The sequence below is a fragment of the Poecilia reticulata genome, chromosome 22 (assembly GCF_904066995.2).
Source record: "Poecilia reticulata chromosome 22, P_reticulata-male-v2, whole genome shotgun sequence".
NCBI lineage: Eukaryota > Metazoa > Chordata > Actinopteri > Cyprinodontiformes > Poeciliidae > Poecilia > Poecilia reticulata.
Window position 1 is genome coordinate 8,090,464 of NC_088851.1, and position 18,317 is coordinate 8,108,780.

At 40.9% G+C, this 18,317-nt stretch overlaps 1 protein-coding gene across 6 annotated transcripts in view; it reads right to left on the bottom strand.

The window, feature by feature from the left end:
• Window positions 1–207: 207 nt before the first annotated feature.
• dnmt3ab (DNA (cytosine-5-)-methyltransferase 3 alpha b) overlaps window positions 208–18,317 on the bottom strand; it is a 43,955-nt gene continuing 25,845 nt past the window's right edge. For 5 of the 6 annotated variants that reach the window (XM_008399115.3, XM_008399118.3, XM_008399113.3 and 2 more), the window contains 17 exons: window positions 12,032–12,406; window positions 10,249–10,407; window positions 9,927–10,034; window positions 8,579–8,735; window positions 8,350–8,490; window positions 7,190–7,234; window positions 6,889–6,968; window positions 6,661–6,773; window positions 4,111–4,294; window positions 3,941–4,025; window positions 3,651–3,796; window positions 3,386–3,476; window positions 3,122–3,270; window positions 2,418–2,503; window positions 2,176–2,245; window positions 1,177–1,295; window positions 208–701 (listed from right to left, as the gene is read on the bottom strand). In XM_008399115.3, coding sequence (XP_008397337.2) covers window positions 560–701; window positions 1,177–1,295; window positions 2,176–2,245; window positions 2,418–2,503; window positions 3,122–3,270; window positions 3,386–3,476; window positions 3,651–3,796; window positions 3,941–4,025; window positions 4,111–4,294; window positions 6,661–6,773; window positions 6,889–6,968; window positions 7,190–7,234; window positions 8,350–8,490; window positions 8,579–8,735; window positions 9,927–10,034; window positions 10,249–10,407; window positions 12,032–12,406 — 2,250 coding nt within the window. In that variant the 3' untranslated portion in view covers window positions 208–559. The other variant, XM_081603065.1, reaches the window with a different exon arrangement.

An 18,317-nucleotide genomic window follows, 5' to 3' on the forward strand; every position in this document is an offset into this window, starting at 1 on the left:
TTTTTGCACAAGAACTAATCAAGTCAAACACTAGTAAAAAGAAAAAAGAGTTTAAGCTATGCACTGAAACAAACCCCCAAAAACAAATACGAGTGCCAGACCAAAGATTTCCGACGAGAAGAAAAGTTTAGCTTTGTGATCCAAACGTTTTCATTCAAAATAAAAACTTTTGGATTTGAAAGCAAATGTGTTGTTTTTTTTTTTTCCCGCAAAATAATAGTATTTCCAATTTGTATAGTTTTGGTGTAAAATTTCTTTTTTTTTCTCCACTGAGAAACGTTTTGATTCACCGTTTTAAAAAGGAACAAAATTCCACTCATACAAGTATAGCTCGCACAAACATATAAACAATATTCGATAACAATGCTAAAAGGTAAAAAATGACAAAAAAAATAAAAAAAACAACCCAAAATTAAATAGAATAAGAATTACAATTCAAATACAAGAGATAATGTGAATCTATGTCAATGTTTGCAAATTATACCAGAGTATAATCTGAGAATCAAGGCTCTTATTATTTCTAGTTCCTAAAATAGCCTGAAAGGCAACGTCTCGCTCCTCAAACACAGGCAAAGTAATCTTTAAGTGGTGCAAACAGGTGGCGGATGACGGGGACGCTCCACGCTCGGCCCAGCAGCCTCTGCCTCGCCAGTCGGCTCATGTTGGAAACGTCTGTATAGTGGACTGGGAAGCCAAATACCCTGACGAGAGAAACCACAAGCAAACGGGATCAGATCTAAAACCAAAAGGCTCATCTTAACCTCGGAACCCTCAAATTATAGTTTGTCTGAAAAGTCATTGTCATAGTTTGAATCAAATTTAAATGGGGTTGAGAAATGCAAACGAAAAAACAACAACAAAACTGGTGTTCCACAGGGGACCATTTCAGATCCCATTATTTTTACCTTACCTATTAACAGCCATTTGGTGGTGCAAAATGTTTGCTCCGTCACAAAGTGCCGCCCATTAACCCCAGTCCCACACAGCTCCACCAGACTAGTAAACACCTGGTGAAACTGCACATCCGAGTGGTTGAAGACAGCTTTTTTGTTGTGACGATTTGCTCCATATGGAGTCTTAGCAAGAACAGGAGCTTCTTAAAGGGACAAAGGCCCATTTCAAAGCGCCTAAAGAATACACGGATTCTTATTTCATAAAAAAAAAAATCATTCATACCTTTCCATCTCAGGGCACCAGAGGATGTCTTCTTTTTCGTTCATATAGACGGGATAATGCTGGTCCTTTCCTTGCTTGATGGAGTTAGACCTGGTGGTGATGGTCCTCACCTTCTCAAACTGGAGAAAAACAAAACATGAATCAAAATAACAAGGTTTTTATTATTTTAATGAGTAGATAAGCCATAATTCTTGTAATAAATAATGTTTTTCTTGTTTAAGAAATATCATACACTAGCTGTATTTCTCAAAAATTCTTGGCACAGATTACAAGATTGGAGCCGAGAATGTGGAAATTTGTGTATTCCCGAATCAAGGAAACATTTGCTAACTTTCAGAAATCATATTAAGCTTCAATATTCTCCTGGATAGCGGAGTACCAAATGCGGCCTAATTTGATGGCACCTATAAAGATGTGTTGAAAGCTCTAAAATAAGCCAGTTTTTAGTGTCTTAACGTAATCTCTCAATGAAAACTTTAGAAAAATCTAAGCTTTAATTCAACTAAATTCATTAATTGAATTGTGTATGTCTGGATTTGAAATAAGGCATGAAGCTGCTGAGTAGTGAGACATTCCCAATGTAAGATACGGTGGAGGATCTGTGATGCTGTGGGTCCAGACATTTAATAAAAACTTGATGAAACCTCTCAAACTAAGAACTCAACAAATTTAACAGAAACAGAGTAAGAGCTGTTGTACAAGCTGTAGACGTCTGACACTGAATTAATGATTTAGTAATTAGCTTAGTTAGTATTTTCGAACGTGAAGGAGTTTTTCTACCTCACTGAAATTCTTAAAATTTCAAAGACATATTCTAAGTAAGATTATTTTTACAGGATAAATCCATAAATTGACCTTTTATACACATTTGCTATGCAGCCACCACAATTTACAGCATGTAGGAGCAGAAATAAATAAGGAATCGTTTATATCGGTGACTTTTGTTTTTAGCTAACTTTTTTTACTAACGGATTTCTGTGAACAGGTTGATGTTCGTACCTTTGCCGTTCTGCCGTGCTCCAAACAGTCCTGGAGGTCCAGCCTGTCGGAGCACATGGCCGACAGAGGTCTGAAGAGGAGAAACGAATGGGAGCCGTTTACAATGACATGAACTGTAGTTGAAAGCTTTGGTTTGATGGAGAATCTCCTACGACAGCCACCGAAACCCTCTGGAGATGAGATATATCTGCAGAGGCTTATGCTTATCTTTGATGCTTCTTTCTGACAGTGCAGCCACTAACCTGTTCATGCCAGGGAGATTACCCCAAAAGTAACGGGCGCGGTGAGCGGCAGACACCTCCTTGGCATCAATCATGACTGGATTACACTGAGATTAAAGACAAGAAAGATTAAACAGTACAGCATAATTTCAAAAGTTTTCTTTTTTTTTTTGTCAATTAAAATGAAAGAAAAATCTGTGAAAAACAGAAGAGGGGCTGCATCTGCTGAGTTTCATCCTTAAATGGATCAACTAATTTACTTTACTTTAATTTAACATTGTTTACTTTTAAAAGCCAGCCTACAGTAAGTCATTTTGTCTAGGGCATAGTAATCTATAAAATATAACATAAAATCAAAATTTACAAACAACAAAAAAAATCTGAATAATGTTCTTATTTCCTCTTATGTCACAGCTCTGAAAGAGACAGGAATTAAATTGTTTTGAAGTACAATTAGTGTAAAGTTTAAAAGTAATCAGGTGTTTAAAATGCAGTGATAAGAAAAATGCAACATTAATCTCCTCCTTATTACTCCTCGACAAGAAATTGCCACAAGGGGGCAGTCACAACCCAGTAATCATTTGGTGCCTTGTTAAAATAAAGTTTACCCACGTATAACTTGAGGTAGATCGTTTTATATATTAAAAGTATAATCAAGAGGAGGTCCACTGCCTTGTTTACTATGTTTAACTCGCAGGCAGTCCTCTATCACTGTAGGAGCTAACCTCTAGAAAGCGAGAGATGTCCCTCTTGTCGCTCACACCCATCGCAACGACGTTTTCAAAGAGCCAGAAGAACGGTCTGTCGTCTCCTCCCTTCGGCCGAGCCTCGTGGAGCAGCCGGTAGAACTCAAAGAAGAGGCGGCCGCTGCCTCCTGTGGGACAAAAACAGTCCCCACATTGAGGAACAGTCTTGTGTTTTGTATCTGGAGCAGAAAGATTTATAAAACACTACAGGGGAATGTAAAAAGAGAAGTTGTGTGAACATACCATAAACACCCTTGCGAGCAGGGTTGACTATTGAGAGGTCGTTGCAGGGACTTCCACCAATGACGAGGTCAAACGGACCCCACTCCTGAATCTGTCCAAAGACGCAACGCGAAGTCATACAAAGGGAGAAAAATAATCATGTGCAAATGCATTGTGACAGAATACAAAACGTTAAAGTGCTCCACCAATCCACTGCAAATACTTATGACAGGTGATGGAGTTTAAACTCATCAAGACCCCCCCAAAGTAAAGCCTCTTCACTTACATGTTTGCGTGTGACATTCCTCACATCCCCAACATACATGATCCGCCCCTGATGTCGGACAATGCCCACTGTGATTGAGTCTTCACACACCTCGGACGCCACATAGCGATCCACTTGGATGCCAAGTTCTTTTAACACCAGCAGTCCTGTGGAGAGCGTAATAAACAACAAATCCATCAACATTTAGTCGAACCAACTAAGAGTGAGTAAGTCCCGAGTATCAATTATTTGACAGTAAACAAGTGTTGCTGAACCTATAGACTGAGACAAAAGAGAAGAAGAAGTCCAACCTGTCGCTATGCCATCAAACAACGACAGAACACGAATGGGCCTCCTCTTCTCCACCAGGACTGGGGGGTAAAGCTTTGGTGGATCCTGAAATGTACACATTGGAAGGAAAGTCAGACGGATACGCCACAGAGAGAGACTCCTCTGCAAGGCACTTGCTACTACTACTCACAAAATCTTGGTCGTGATTATTTGCGAAGAAGAGCTGCAGATGGTCGGGCCAGTCTGAGCGGCGCTCCAGAAGACCAAACACGCCCTTCGGACTGCACATGAAGCAGTTCCACGGGTCCTCTTTGATGGCAGCGTGGGCGGCTCCTTGACCCACGAGGAGGTCTACACATTCCACACAGAAACACCTGGACACAGAGATCCAGCTGCGTTAACACAGCGAGTGCTAAATCGCTTTGGCTGGAGCAGGACTTCAAACTTTCAGTGTCCAAAGTAGGGACGCAGACAATTAATCGACTTACGATTAACTGTTTATTAAATTAAAATTAGCTCCAGTAGATTGACTAATCACGTCCGCTTGGACCTTCATTTAGTGTTGTAGTTTGGCCGCCACCCAGCAGAGGGCGCCGCTGGTCACCCTTAAGCGGAGCCAGTTGATACAGAAGGAGAAACAGTCCAAACAGAGGTCGGTGTGGGATGAAAAATGGACTTTATTCGGTTCTGTTTGGAAATAAAAACACTCGACAAGCTCCTTAAGTTTCACGCTAATAAGGCTCATTCAGGTGAGCGGCACGACGGAGCAAAGCAGCGTCAACTTCTTATTTAAAAATTACCGGCGAGGACGTGGTGACAAGAGGAGAGGGAATAACAGAAAAAATGTGGCATGATGAAAAAGAAATATGATGCCAATACGCAAGACTGATTTTGAGGTCGGTCGTGAACCTCAAAATCATGACAGCGAAGTTTTAACCTTTCTTTTACAGACGGTTCTTCTGTATGAAGATCACTTTGTTAATGGGGAATTAAGTGTTTCACATATTTTTATCCTTTTCATCTCTAATTTTTCCATTGAGCAACTTAAGAGTTCCCGTTTTGTTAAATCTTATAAATATATCTAAGTTTAATAATGTGAGAAAACCATAATATTCTGTTTATTCAGTCAGTATTTAAGACAAAAATAATGTTAACATGTTTATATATTTTTTAAATTTAGTATCTTATTAAAAAAATCATTGCCCTTAATATTATGGAAAGACGATCATCCTTCTCGATGCAAGAGAAAACTGAGGTTTGGCCGCTGACCAATTAATCATTCTTCAAGCGATAAGATCAATCAACTTTAAACGAACTGATTAATCAATAACTTGCACTCCTAGTTCAAATCATGTCTCCTGGTGGGATTAATTTACCACAGGATATTTTATACCTTGTTAAATAGATTAGGCTCAGCTCGAATGATTCTCTCGGTTTTCACTTCCAGAGGTCAGAGGTCAGGCTGCTGGAGCATCAAGTTTCCATCCAAACGCCCGGCCTGACAAGCAACGACTCATCATCAAAATGTCACACGCCATCGTGTTAATACAAAGAACGGCCCTGTGCGCTGATCGTGTTACTCTCAGTGGTACTTTTTCAACGTTAGTTTTCTTGTAATTACTTCGGCTGATCTTTCTTTGAGACTTCAAACTGAAAAACCACGCATGACGTAATATTTGCTATCAGCCGTTCGTGAGCCTGACCTCCGTGATGGAGCCTGACATCAGTGTTGTGACATTCGTGATGACTACAGCGAGCTCTTTGTGAAGAATAACGCCACTATCTGTGTTTGATTTATTAGGACTAATAAACGGTGGATTCATCCAAAGATTGTGTCACAGAGCTCAAGGATATTCTCCATTAAAACTAGCAAGTGCAAAGTGTAGCATGTGTGTGTCTTGCAAATACAAATCTGAACAGATGCTATCCGCACATCAAAGTGCACAGAGGTGACTTCTGAAGGATTTTATCAATGGGTGTCAAATTAAAAAGGGCATAAAGCAAATGCATTAAACATTTTTCAGAATTACAATCAAGCACCATTTTGACTAAATTGAAGTTTGTGATCGTAAAGTGACAAAATGTGAACAATTCGGAGGAGTTTGAGAACTTTTGAAAAGCCCTGGATGTGCGAGGGTTGGACTATACCATTTTTAATGAAAAGCGTCACTGAGCTTGATGAGTTTATTTCAGCAGTTTCTCTGATCTCCATTAAAACTGTAGCAAGTGCAAAGTGTAGCATGCTGGTTTGAAGTTGCAAGTCCAGTGTAGAGATTGTAAAAAGTGAGCCATGTCTGGTTAAGAGATGCTTTGGTTTATGCTTCACACCGTTAAGGGAAAATCTTGTAATGCCTTAAGCTGAAGCTTCAAGACAAACCGTTGTCCTTCATGTGAGGAAGGACTTTTGATTTTGTTGTCCTACATTCACACCCCAAGCATCACAGCTTTTTAGTTAAATTTCCTAAAAGAAATTAAAAAAACCTAAAACTTTTATATCTTTACAGATTTGATCAATTTAATTTCTCTCCAGCTCAAAGTATTTCAGCTTGTGTAACCCAGTGGTGCTCGAGATTTCCGACGCATCTTTACTCCCGTACTTCTCCAGACTCAAATTTCTAGACTTCTAGATGCTAATTACCTCTAACCGCCCCACACAAGAGGCCAACAAGGTTGAACGTGCACAACCGAAGACGAGGCGGTCGCAATTTATGCTCGCCGTATTAGAAAGTCAAACCCTCACCTGCAGCAGTTGTTGTTTCCACACATGAGCACCTCACGTCCACCGCAGCAGATAGTGCAGTACGACTGGTAACCGTCGTCGTCGTATTGGTACGCGCATTCCAGGAAGCAGTTCTGCAAAGCGCACAGAAGGAGCCGAATATAAGCACTAAGACATTAAAAAAAAAAAAACTTAAAAAGAGTTTTGTTTTCAAAAACGGTAAATTTGTTCGGTGGGGCAGCGTCTCACCTTGCAGCTCTGGCACATTCCTCCGGCGAACAAGGGGTGCTCCAGGCTCACGTTCAGACTTCCACAAGAGATGCAGATGTCTGGAGGAAGACGAGAGGCGGCGATGAAGACTTGAGTGAAAGTATCTAGTCAGCTGTGACGCAGGTTAGTCGGGACGTTTGTAAAGGAGGTCGGAACATAAATAAACGTGTTGCCTTTAGTGTTTTATGAGAACAGTTGCATACATTCTGATTAGATTGCTTCTTAACGACAGTGAAAAATGACCGAACGCATCTGGAGAGCATGTGTGAGCCGAACTTACCCTCCAAGCTGCGGCACTTTTGTCTCACTTCATAAACAAGTCGCTCTGTGACAGAAAAGAGAGGAAACGAATGAATGAATGTTGCTGAAAATGTTACAAAAAAAAAACATGTTCTCACTTTATGCTCGCATCACTTATGGTAAATGGCCATATATGATGTGAGCGCTTTATCAAGTCCAGAGGACTCCAAAGCGGCTTCAGTCAATCATTTGACTGCTTCAAAAAAAAAACCCTAAGGACTCACGGGCAACTAAAATCAGAAGGTATGAGGCTGATTTTATGCTAAATAAATGTTAAAATGATTGAATAATGAGTAAAATTGAGAGAAAAATTCAAAAAGCTGATATTTGTGTACATATTTTGAAGCATTGTGGGTCTCTACCCAGAAGCGAATTCAATTTTAGTGAACATTTACACTTTAAATATCCAAATAAACAACAGAAAAAACAAATAAAATGAATTATGAAGTCTTTGTAAACAAAACTGTCCTTCAAAAAAAAAAAGGGATAGTTAAAGACCAAAACACCTGATTGAAGAATCATCCAGTTTCAATATCTCAACTTTCAAATAACAGTTCTACTCTTTCACGCACAACTTAAACGTAACATTTACCTTGGCTACAAATATTAAAAACTAGATAGAAAAATCATACTGACTCCTATCTTAAAGAAGAATCAGTTCAGATTGATGCTGTCAGATCAAAGGTGAACCGAAATTGTCCGTGAAACTCTGATTGGTGCATCTCTCCCCAACAACAGCAACAACAAAAGCACTTCAAGCTAAAAGACTAAAAGAGAAGGCTGGAAAGAAAATCTGTACAAAGTGAACAACCATCTACAAATCAGGCAAACACAGCTGCGTCCACTCGTACATGGAAGGCAGAGCGAGCCTTCCTCTGATCACGAACTAAAAATAGATCATGTGCGACAGGAAGCACATTGTGCCCGTGATTCATTTTAATGTGCAGCTCTCTGATAGTTTAACTAAGTCAGTATGGCTCCTGCTGCTCTCCACTGTTAAGACGCAGAATGTAGTTTCGTCCTAACTGTAGGCGACACTAATACGCAGCAACTTGACCCCGTTTCCTGCCTGATTCCTACAATCATTAACCCCTCGTCAACAGAGTGAGGAGTTCACAAACGGACGGGGGCCCCCCTCACCTCGCGTCCTCTCGTCGATGATGTCCTTGACTTTCGGTTTCTCCACCGCGCTTTTGCGAGGCTTTTTGGCTGGGGGGGGCGTGTAGGCCGCCGCTTCGGGCTCCACCCAAATCTCGGGGTAAACCTCGGAGTTACGCTCCTCTAGCAAGTCGAGGCAAAGTGGAAATTATAGAAGTGATTTCGAGTGAGTTCGACCGTCTCCCGCTCCCACAACGTCAAAGGTTCTTACCTTCAGGTGGCTCTAAGCCCTTAGGTCCAGTGGGCTGAAACCCGGTCATTGCCCACTCAATCATCTCCTTGTTTAACATGTCCACTGATTTCGAGGTTTCACTTTCGTCGCTGTCGGGGCAGGCTATGAAGGCTTTTCCTGTCCGGCTACTAGCCACCTGCACACATGTGGAAAATATTTTAATCCAGCTTCATCGGCAAAGGAAAAACAAACTGAGAGGACCTGTAAATTAAGAGGCACACAGGATGCTTCTGGCTTAAAAGTGTTGGCTAATAGAGTAAGCTGTGGATAGCAAGATGTATAGAAGCTTCATATCATTTTAAAACCAACATATCATTGGTTAAAATAAGTCATTTATTGTCTGGAAAGAAAGAGGTGATGATTTTTTTTAAAGGTTTTGTTGGCTCTAGTGGCCTTTATTTGAAAGTAGTTTGACAGGAAGGAAGGTAATGAGAGAGAGGGAAGACATGTGGCAAATGTCACCAGGCTGGGAATTAAACCTGTGACCACCAGCATGAGGACCAGGGCCTCAATATGTGGGTTGTGCTTTGCCCCTGCACCACCACAGCACCCCAAGAAGTGGCGAATTTTTATTAGCATTAACAATCCTGGATGTTTAAGAGAGTACTCTCCATTAGCATGGCTAACCTTAGCTAACGCTAATCTTTCTAGATGCTAAGGAGGACCAGTTTTCTACTCATTTGAACTTAGATTCAATTTAGTAAATGTAGAATATTTACAGTAACTGCTATTGTACAGATAGCATCACCGTCTAATATAAATAACATTCAGAGTAAGAAGGCTAGGAAAAGATGTTAAATGCTATCCTTAGATCTTCTTTATTATTGGTAAAAAAAATGGATACAGGAAACTCTGGTTGGTGAATCTAAAATATACCAACAATATGATAGAGTGAAACAAGTACTGGAGAATAAATCAATAACAATATATATTGCGATAGACAAATAATCAATATCACTAGATAACACCTGTGATAAACAATTTCACTGAAATCCAAAACTCGATCTCTCATGGCTAGCTAAAAAAGGCTGATGGCATCAACTAACTTGTTCACTCTTTGGTTACCTAGCAACAACCTGTTGCGTAACTTGAGCAACACCAAGCCTGTACAGCTTAAAAATAAAAAAATGACAACGTGGAGCGAAATTTTTGGATAAAACAGGAAAGGTAATCTCTGTAGATTGGCTGTATTTCAGACATTTAAAACAAAAAATTAATTAATAATTATTTATATCAACCAGTATGAGAAGTTTATAATGTGATACATTGTTTTGCCATATTGTCCAGCCCTAAGTGAAGCATCAAAACACAAGGCAGGAGCTCTCACCTGTAACACTTCGTAGATTGCTTTCTTGTACATGGGCTGTTTGTTGTAAGTTGGTTGGTGAAAGGCATTATTAAATGAACTTAAAGGCAGAAGTTTCTCTACACATACCTGTAAAAATACACAAAAAATTAATGTTTTGACGCTGCAAGTTTACAAATTGTCTGAATATTACATTTCAATAGAGCAACCAGATGCACGAATAAATACATGGGAAAAAAAACCCTTTTGTGGTTATCACTAAAACAGAAGACTGTGTTTTGCTTGAAAAAGCCAAAAGAAAAATCACCTGACAAAAATATTAGTGTTGGCCCCGAACACTCACCACTGAGAATTTTCCGTCTCCAAACCACATGACCCATCTGGTTCCCTCGGCGGCTCTGCTCCGGCCCGTCATACACCAGGACACGATGCGGCCCGGCCACCAAGAAAATCCTCGCAGCTTCCCCCAAACCAGCTCGCCGATGCCAAAACCACGGCCGTCCTGCAGCCAGGAGACGACACAAATCATCCACTCCGTATTAACTTCTGAGCAAAGTTACACAGCGTTTCCAAACAGCTTATTTTCTACTTTTTTTGGGGTGGGGGTCGGGGGGGGGAATTATTATCTGTTGCATAAAAAAGAAAGAGAAACAATCTTAACCAAAATACCTAAGAACACAGAGAAACTATGCATTTTGAGAGCTGGTTATCCAGAACACTCCAACACATGTCTTAAGGCTGTGCATAGTTTAGATTTTATACGTTGTAGATGTGAAGCGTTGAGAGAGGAGTGTGATTGGTTAAAGCCTCTGTGGTGAGTAAACACAGGTGTCACACACACGCAGGTGGGTTTAGTGTTTGTAAATGTGCTCAGAAATCATTTAGACCGGAGCTAAAATCAAAGTATTTTAAAGACACGTCACAGCTTGTTAAGGGAGGTTTTGTATTTTGTGCCTCCATTCATTCCGATGAATCGGGTTACTGGAGCTGAGTTTGTTTAGGGCCCAAACAAAGACCAAAAGAAACGTGGTAACGGGACGGCTCAACCCAATCTCTTTTAGAAATACCACATTATATGTTTCCACTACATGCATATTTTGTACATGCTTTAAAACTTTCATGCTCAGACTTATTCTCACCTTTTTTTTTTAAACACACTAAATGCTTTTTGGGAGGTAATGAAAGAAACTCCTGTGGTTCTGATGAAAAATCTCATCTCCACACCAAGTCAGTAATGACTAGATCTGTCGCAATCACAAATTTTAGCGGCCGATAAATCGTCCCAGAAGTCATTGCGATAAACGATAATATTGTTGCCTAATAATGCAAGAGCACATTCTCAAAGATCAATAAAGTTTAAATTTTAGTGAACATTTAACACTGGAACTTTAAATATCCAAATAAACAACAGAAAAAACACATAAAATGAATTATGAAGTCTTTGTAAACAAAGCTGTCCTTCAAAAAAAGGGATAGTTAAAGACCAAAACACCTGATTGAAGACTTTCATCATCCGGTTTCAAGCAAATGAAAATGATTCAACTGGTTTTAATTGATCATGTGACTGGTTGGTTTATTGTGACAGGCCCAGTGATGACTATTCTGTCTATAACATGTCCATAACACTGCATTTCTGCATTTGAGGAATTAGATGCAGTTATATTCTAATGTACTCAAATTAAACTGTGTGTGCAGAAAAGTGGTAGCTTGCTTTTTATTGTTTTGGAAATTGCTCAAGTTCAGTATTTACCCCATTAGAAGCACAAACAGGCATTTTCTCCCCGATATTCAGAGTCTGAGATTTTTTAAATAATATTATGAATCCACATTTCAAACATTAGTTGTCGAGTTAAAACTGTAACGAGGTCAAAAATGGAATAAGTAATAGATTGATGCTGGTGTAAAGCACAAGGAGCGTTTTACGTTTTATGTGCTGCTTGCTCCCCATCGCGCATTATTGTGTGTATGAGTGAACTTTTAAGACATCCCATCTGAAATATGCAGCTGCTCTGACAAGACAAAGAGATTCTAAACTCACATTCACCCCTAAGACAGAAGCCCTTACACGCTACAGCTTACCAAAAAATGAACAAGCGGAGCGAAGTCGTGCTTCTGCAGAGCGTTACCTCATACTCGGGCTCGGTGTCTGAAGACTTTTGTGAAGTTTTTTCCTCTCCTCCGATGGCGACAGGCTCCGGGGTGGTGGCCACGGTGGGAGAAGCCGGGTCAGTAGGTTGCTGCTGCTGCTGTTGAGGTGGCTGCTTGTGTTGCTGCAGCTGCTGCTGCAGCTGCTGCAGCTGCTGCTGCGGCAGAGACGGCTGTGATTGCTGCTGATACTGAGGCTGCGGCTGAGGCTGGCTGTGCGGCTGAGGCTGAGGTTGTTGCTTTGAAGGCTGCGGGTGTTTGATTATTGGGAGCTCCTCTGTCCGGCTCTCTGCGTCGCTCTTCTCCAGGTCCTTCATTATGTTGATCTCTGACATTAGCTTGGCTCTTTTCTCTGCCTATAAAAAAAAAGCAAAAAAATAAATAAATAAGAAAACAACAGAGGAGTTTTGGGTAAAACCAGCGCAGCTATTGAACTTGGCAGCGCAACACGAGCAACGGACCTCCTCACGGCAAAGCCGATGCCGAGCCGGAGTCTGAAAGAACCTTGTAAACGGGATCTTACTGTGCCTTGTAAAAGTATTCATACCCTTTGAACTACTTCCACTTTTTTTTTCACTTTAATGGGATCTTATGTAATAGCCCCAACACAATGCAGTCAGTGGCGCCCGCAGGAAAAGAAAAAAAAAATTCATAGGGGTGACCAGACCAGGCCAATAAAAATTTTAGGGGAGCGCAGTGGATATAGTGCATAATTGTGAAGTGGAAGGGGGGAAAAAAAAGGTCATATGGCTTTTAAGTGTGGCTTTTATAAAAGCATCTGTTCTGCAAAGGTCACGGAGTATTGTTCAGGAACGTTAGAGCTCAAATGAAGACCAGAGAACACGTCAACCGGGCCTGGGATGCATCCGCGGTGGGGGGAGTTTAAAGCACCAGACATTGGACATCTTCACACAGCACTGGTTAAAAAAAAGCAAAGAGCGCCAAACCTGACAAGACCAGGTCCATAGACAGGGGTGCACCGATTAAAAAGCCTGACCTGACGATTCTGATTTTGGCCGATACCGATATTTATTTTTTTTGTCATCTGAAATGTAGTAACAGTGGGGTGACTATTGTTAACTGGAAATGTGCAGACATGTCCTGTGAGTCAAACCTCCCATCTGGTAGAGCAAAAAGACGACAGTGGCTGATTTTCAGACTTTTGCTGAGGTAGAAAAGAGCACCGATTTTAAAAAAATGAAGGAAATCAGGGCCGATTTATTGGTACACCCCTACTAACACACTCAGAGAAATGGCCAAGAGGCTCATTGTAACTCTGGAGGGGCTGCAGAGATTCACAGATCAGGTGGGAGACTAACTTTGGTCACAGGATCGACAGATCTGGTGTTATTTGCTTTGACAAGCCAAATTTGGTTTACCCCCAGAACACACAAAATCTTACCAAGTAAGTTTTTTGTCTGGTTTTTAGTGCAAATTAGTATAATTATATATGAATGAACTAACTTAAAAGCAACTTTCAGCAAGTTGTAGCTCCATTTAAGTAAATTATTCCTAAAAAAAAGTACTAGTTCCATTGGTATATTTAATTTTTTCACTTATGCAAAAAAAATTATTATAAGTTCAATATGAATTAGTTTCTGACTTTAAACAAACTCTAAAAAGTTGCTTATAAGTTAGTGTAGTCTTACTTCAGGGTAACTAAGATATTTGCACCAGAAACTAGACAAATAAATGCTTGGTTACTTTTTGTGTTTTTGCCATGTTGGCACATCAACCTGAACATCTTGTACTCGGTTTGGATCGAGCTAAATGGAAATAAATCTGTTCAAAACTGCAAAACACCTGAGACCGAGGAAAGACTTTCACCTTTCACCTAAATTGAGCTGCGGATCTCTGGAAAGACTTGAAAATGGATCTTCACAGTTGCTCTCCATCCAGTCTGACTAAGGTTGAGCTATATAGCGACCACCAGATGTTTCGAGCTGGTAGAGACATTAACAAAAGCAGCGTATGCAGAGGCCGTATGGCGTCCCGGAACGGAGCTGGGAGTCTGTGACACTGAATCGGTGGGTCAATCAGAGAAGGACAAGGCGGAGGCGAGACGAAAGCCTCTGGCAGCAAATCCTCGACAGCTGCGCCCGTTCTGATGTCTCTTTCTCGAACAAACGTGGCGCTGGATTCAAACGGACAGGCATGTCCACTTTCTGCTCGCCGTCTCCATTTCCTCTACGTGCGCGCAAATCCGCATATGTCAACACGTGCTGATCACACTATACGCTTCATGCGAGAGCGCCGCGGCACAGCTGTGCTTATTTCCCTCCAGAGTTTTTCAGTTTCTCAGGATTCACATGGTATCAATCTCCAGAGGTGCCACGAGAGAGAGAGAGAGAGAGAGAAAGAGTACACTGGGATCCGCTTCTCGTCTTCTTCCCCAGTGTGACTCGTAAACAATAGTGCCTTTAAGAAGACAGGGTGCCTTGGGTGAGTGGGGAGGGGTTTGCCTCAGAAGAGTAGAAACATGTGCTCTTCAATCAAGAAGCTCAGCTGCGGTTTATAAATATCTGTGCTGCAGCGCCGGGTGAGAGGTTCAAAGCCCTCGACCGTACGCGATAGGCCTCTTGACTCCTGAGTCGCTGCTCGGATCTGTAGTTCCAGGTGGTTAAAAAGTAAAAAAAAAAAAAAAAAACACATGGCAGCTAGCTTGGAAGAAAAAAAAATCAGAAGCAGAATCTGCAATCATTCCTGGCAAATTGTTGATGCTGGTGATTTTTTTTTTAGTTCACTTAGCATAACGCTCTCGCTCTCTCTCTCTGTTTCTCTCTCTCTGAGATTTCTTCTCCCCAAAGTCCATTAGAAACTAGATCTGTTTCCACTAACTTTACAATTACCCCAATTTTAGTGACGAAAATCAAGTTTGCCAAATGGAACCACGGAAATTTCAAAAAGTTTTTTGATGAAAAGCTTTTTGTGCTTCTATTTGAAACTTTGTCAACATTCTGCTAATGTAAAAAAACTCACAATTTCCCTATTGCTGTACTGAAATGAAAAACGCAATTAAAATCACACATGAATAAGTTTTATTTTTTTCATTCGATAAGTCATTATAATGATCCTCCTGCTACTTCCTGTCGTCGTCTTCTTCGTGGTTTGCGCCAGTGGCAACATCCAGTTGTTGATCATGTGATTTGTGTGACGTGAAAAACGTGTTTCCATTGCAGTTTTACGAAATAAAACTTCTTTATACGGCCGGAAAAACCCCCACAAAAAACAAAACTCCTCATCGTAGTGAAAAATGAGAGTTTTTTCAAAGTCGCTGTGTTTCCATTAAGCTGATATATGGCTAAAATGTCCACTTGGAAAGTGTAGCTAATTAGGTGGATTTTTTTTTTTGGCTTTGTATTTCACAAAAACTGCAATGGAAACACTTCTTTCAAGTCACACGAGTCATGTGGTCAAAAACCAGGTAACACTACTAATGGAAAAAACCCTGGATGAGGATGATGTCGCTGCATGTTTTTTTAACGATTTATCCAATGAGCACACTCATTGTTCACATGTGACTTTAATTGCGTTCCTTATTTAACGAGAACACCGCAATTGCGAAGTTGCGGTCAGTGGAACATCGGCAAAGTTTTGCATGGAAACCTAGTTAGTGACACTGAGCCCACAATTTTGAGGGAAGAACACAAAGTATAGTGGCTATAAGAAGCAGATATTTGTCTCTGGACTTCTTCTCAGCGGTAAATGCCCCCTTTTGAGGGCCTCACAGTGTGTGTGCCGCTTTATGAGCGAGACAGGCCCTCCGAGTCTAAAAGGGGGGGCAAATAGAAAAGGAGGTAGAGGAGATAACACAATGCGGTCTTTATCATTTACACATGCCTGCCTGTCACGACACCTCAGAAACACCAGCGCTTTACGCCTCCTGTCAGAATGGCGCCGGAGACGAGCAGCACATGTGCAGGCCGCAGCGCTGCAGCAAACACAAAGAAAGCAAACCGGGGGTCGAAGAAACTGGCACGACTTCCTCGTTAAAAAGCAAAAGTTTGATACGGAGGACTGCGATTACGGGGCTTTTGTTTTGAACAGGAGCCGTGCATGTTGCAGGTCTCCGGCAGGGTGTAGAGACATGTTGGTTGCACAACGGCGGATCATCTGACTCAGAAGCCGTGCAGCATGATACCCCGAGGGTTCAAAGGGTGATGGAGTGCAATGGGAGGCAGAAAACACCCACAACACACACACACACACACACACACACGCACACGCGCACACACACACACACACACACACACGCACACACGCACACACGCACACACACACACACACAAACACACAAACACACACACACACACACACACACACACGCACACACGCACACACACACCGGTCTCAACGTATAGGTGGAAATAATACTTAGCACCTATAATGTGTATAATGTGAGCTGTAACGCTGACATTAGCGCCACGGTTACAGTAAACGGCTAAACATCAGTTGTTTAATTAGGCTGTTAACTTTATAAGGGAAACTTTAAATCTTAAGGAGTCGGAGACTCACAGGAGCGGTTGCTAGGATACAAATAGTCTTGTCTGCAAGTAAAACGACTATCACATAAATGCATTAATATTTTTCACAAACTTAAACTAAGGTCGAAGACATAACATGTACAGTAGGATTGTAACGAAAGATTTAAAAAAAAGAGGAGTAAATTTAGCTTTCGGTTTGCATTTTTTCCTCAACCAACCACTGAGACTTTAAAACAACACGAAGCTTTCGACCTCTGCAGTTTCTCATGCACAGCGAGCAGGAAATACCCGGCGAGGACTGGTAACTGTTTGATGGCTCACACACCGAGATATGCCTGTAGTTAAAAGACCTCAACTCCTCTTCCTGGCAAAGTGAGAACTAACGATAAAAAGGCTCCTGATTTTCTGTTTGATAGTCCCTGACTTGAAGCAAGCAGGTCAGAAAATCAAAACATCCACTGGTTATCCAATCAGTACCTAAATACAATGAGGTAATGCTGAAAACACTCTTTGTTTTTCAAGTCATTACTGAGGAAGGACGACTTAAAATGATCATTTAGGTATCAGTGAGGTCAGAGGAAAGCGCAGTGATGTAAGCAGATACTGAAAAAGGAACGTCTTTTTATTAAAACTGTGCTTTACGCAGGCGGAGAGAGAGCGCAAAACCTCTGGCAGAAAACAGGAAGGCTGAAAACATTACAACAAATACGTCTGCATTGTGTAGTGAGTGCACACAAGCAGAATTGTTTTCCTTTTCTGTCAAGATAGGCGGTTTTCAAATGATAAAACCCTATAAATAGTTCCAACGTGACGACCTACATCTGGGTGCTCTGTCGCCATCTTGATAGTACGGAAACAGCTTTCCACTTCCATTGATCACACGTAAGAGACCAGCAATGGTTGAATACGGTTGGATTTAAGGGTGTAAAAACAAAGGTAAAGTTCTCATTGCATCCCGCGAAGGTGAGCAAACTTTGCTACTAAGCATCGAGTGTCAAAGAGAGCAGCTGGCTAGCTGTGTAATATGGCACGAACTTTCTGTGAAGATATTTTTAAGAATAACCAAAAGTTAGTTAAAAGTGTATTGAACACATTACTGCAAGCAATTTATTTTGTAGGCAAACCTGCAGACTTGCATCACAGATCGATTTGCAGCAAGTATGAAATTCAATTCAAACTATGAAAAATCTGTAGTTTGTAAAGTGTGGCATATGCATTTCTTCTTGCTGCAACATGTGCTCCTTGAACAAAACAAGGAAAATCTAAATTATACTCAGATTTTTGGATGTACTACAGCACGTGCAATTACTGCTACAATCACACAACGTTAATAAGCAGTACATTAAATTTACATTCAAACTGCTTGTGACCAGGCATCACGCATAACAAGTAAAAGAGAAACTCGAGCCTTGTTTCATTCTCATCCTCAAAGTATGGCTGTTGGTAAACACACATGATTTGTTAACTATTTTCAAACTGAATTGGTTCTCCGAAAGAGCAGAAAAAACCTTTAAAAAACTAATTTACACGTTGGTAATGTCGGTGGTAATGCTGCTCCTATTCAATGCAGTTTACCGGTATCCTACCAAGATGGCGCATTTCAGGGGTAACTCACTTCCCGTCTATTTTTCCTCTCTTTCGGTGTAAAATCACCTCTGCTTCTACTGTAAATAATTAAAAGCGTGTTACAGAAGTAACATTAGAGAGAGAAAAAAAATTAGCGTTCTGTTTCTTTTTCATTTTTGTTACAGAGCAATCAGCACATTCAGGTCAAATCTTTACA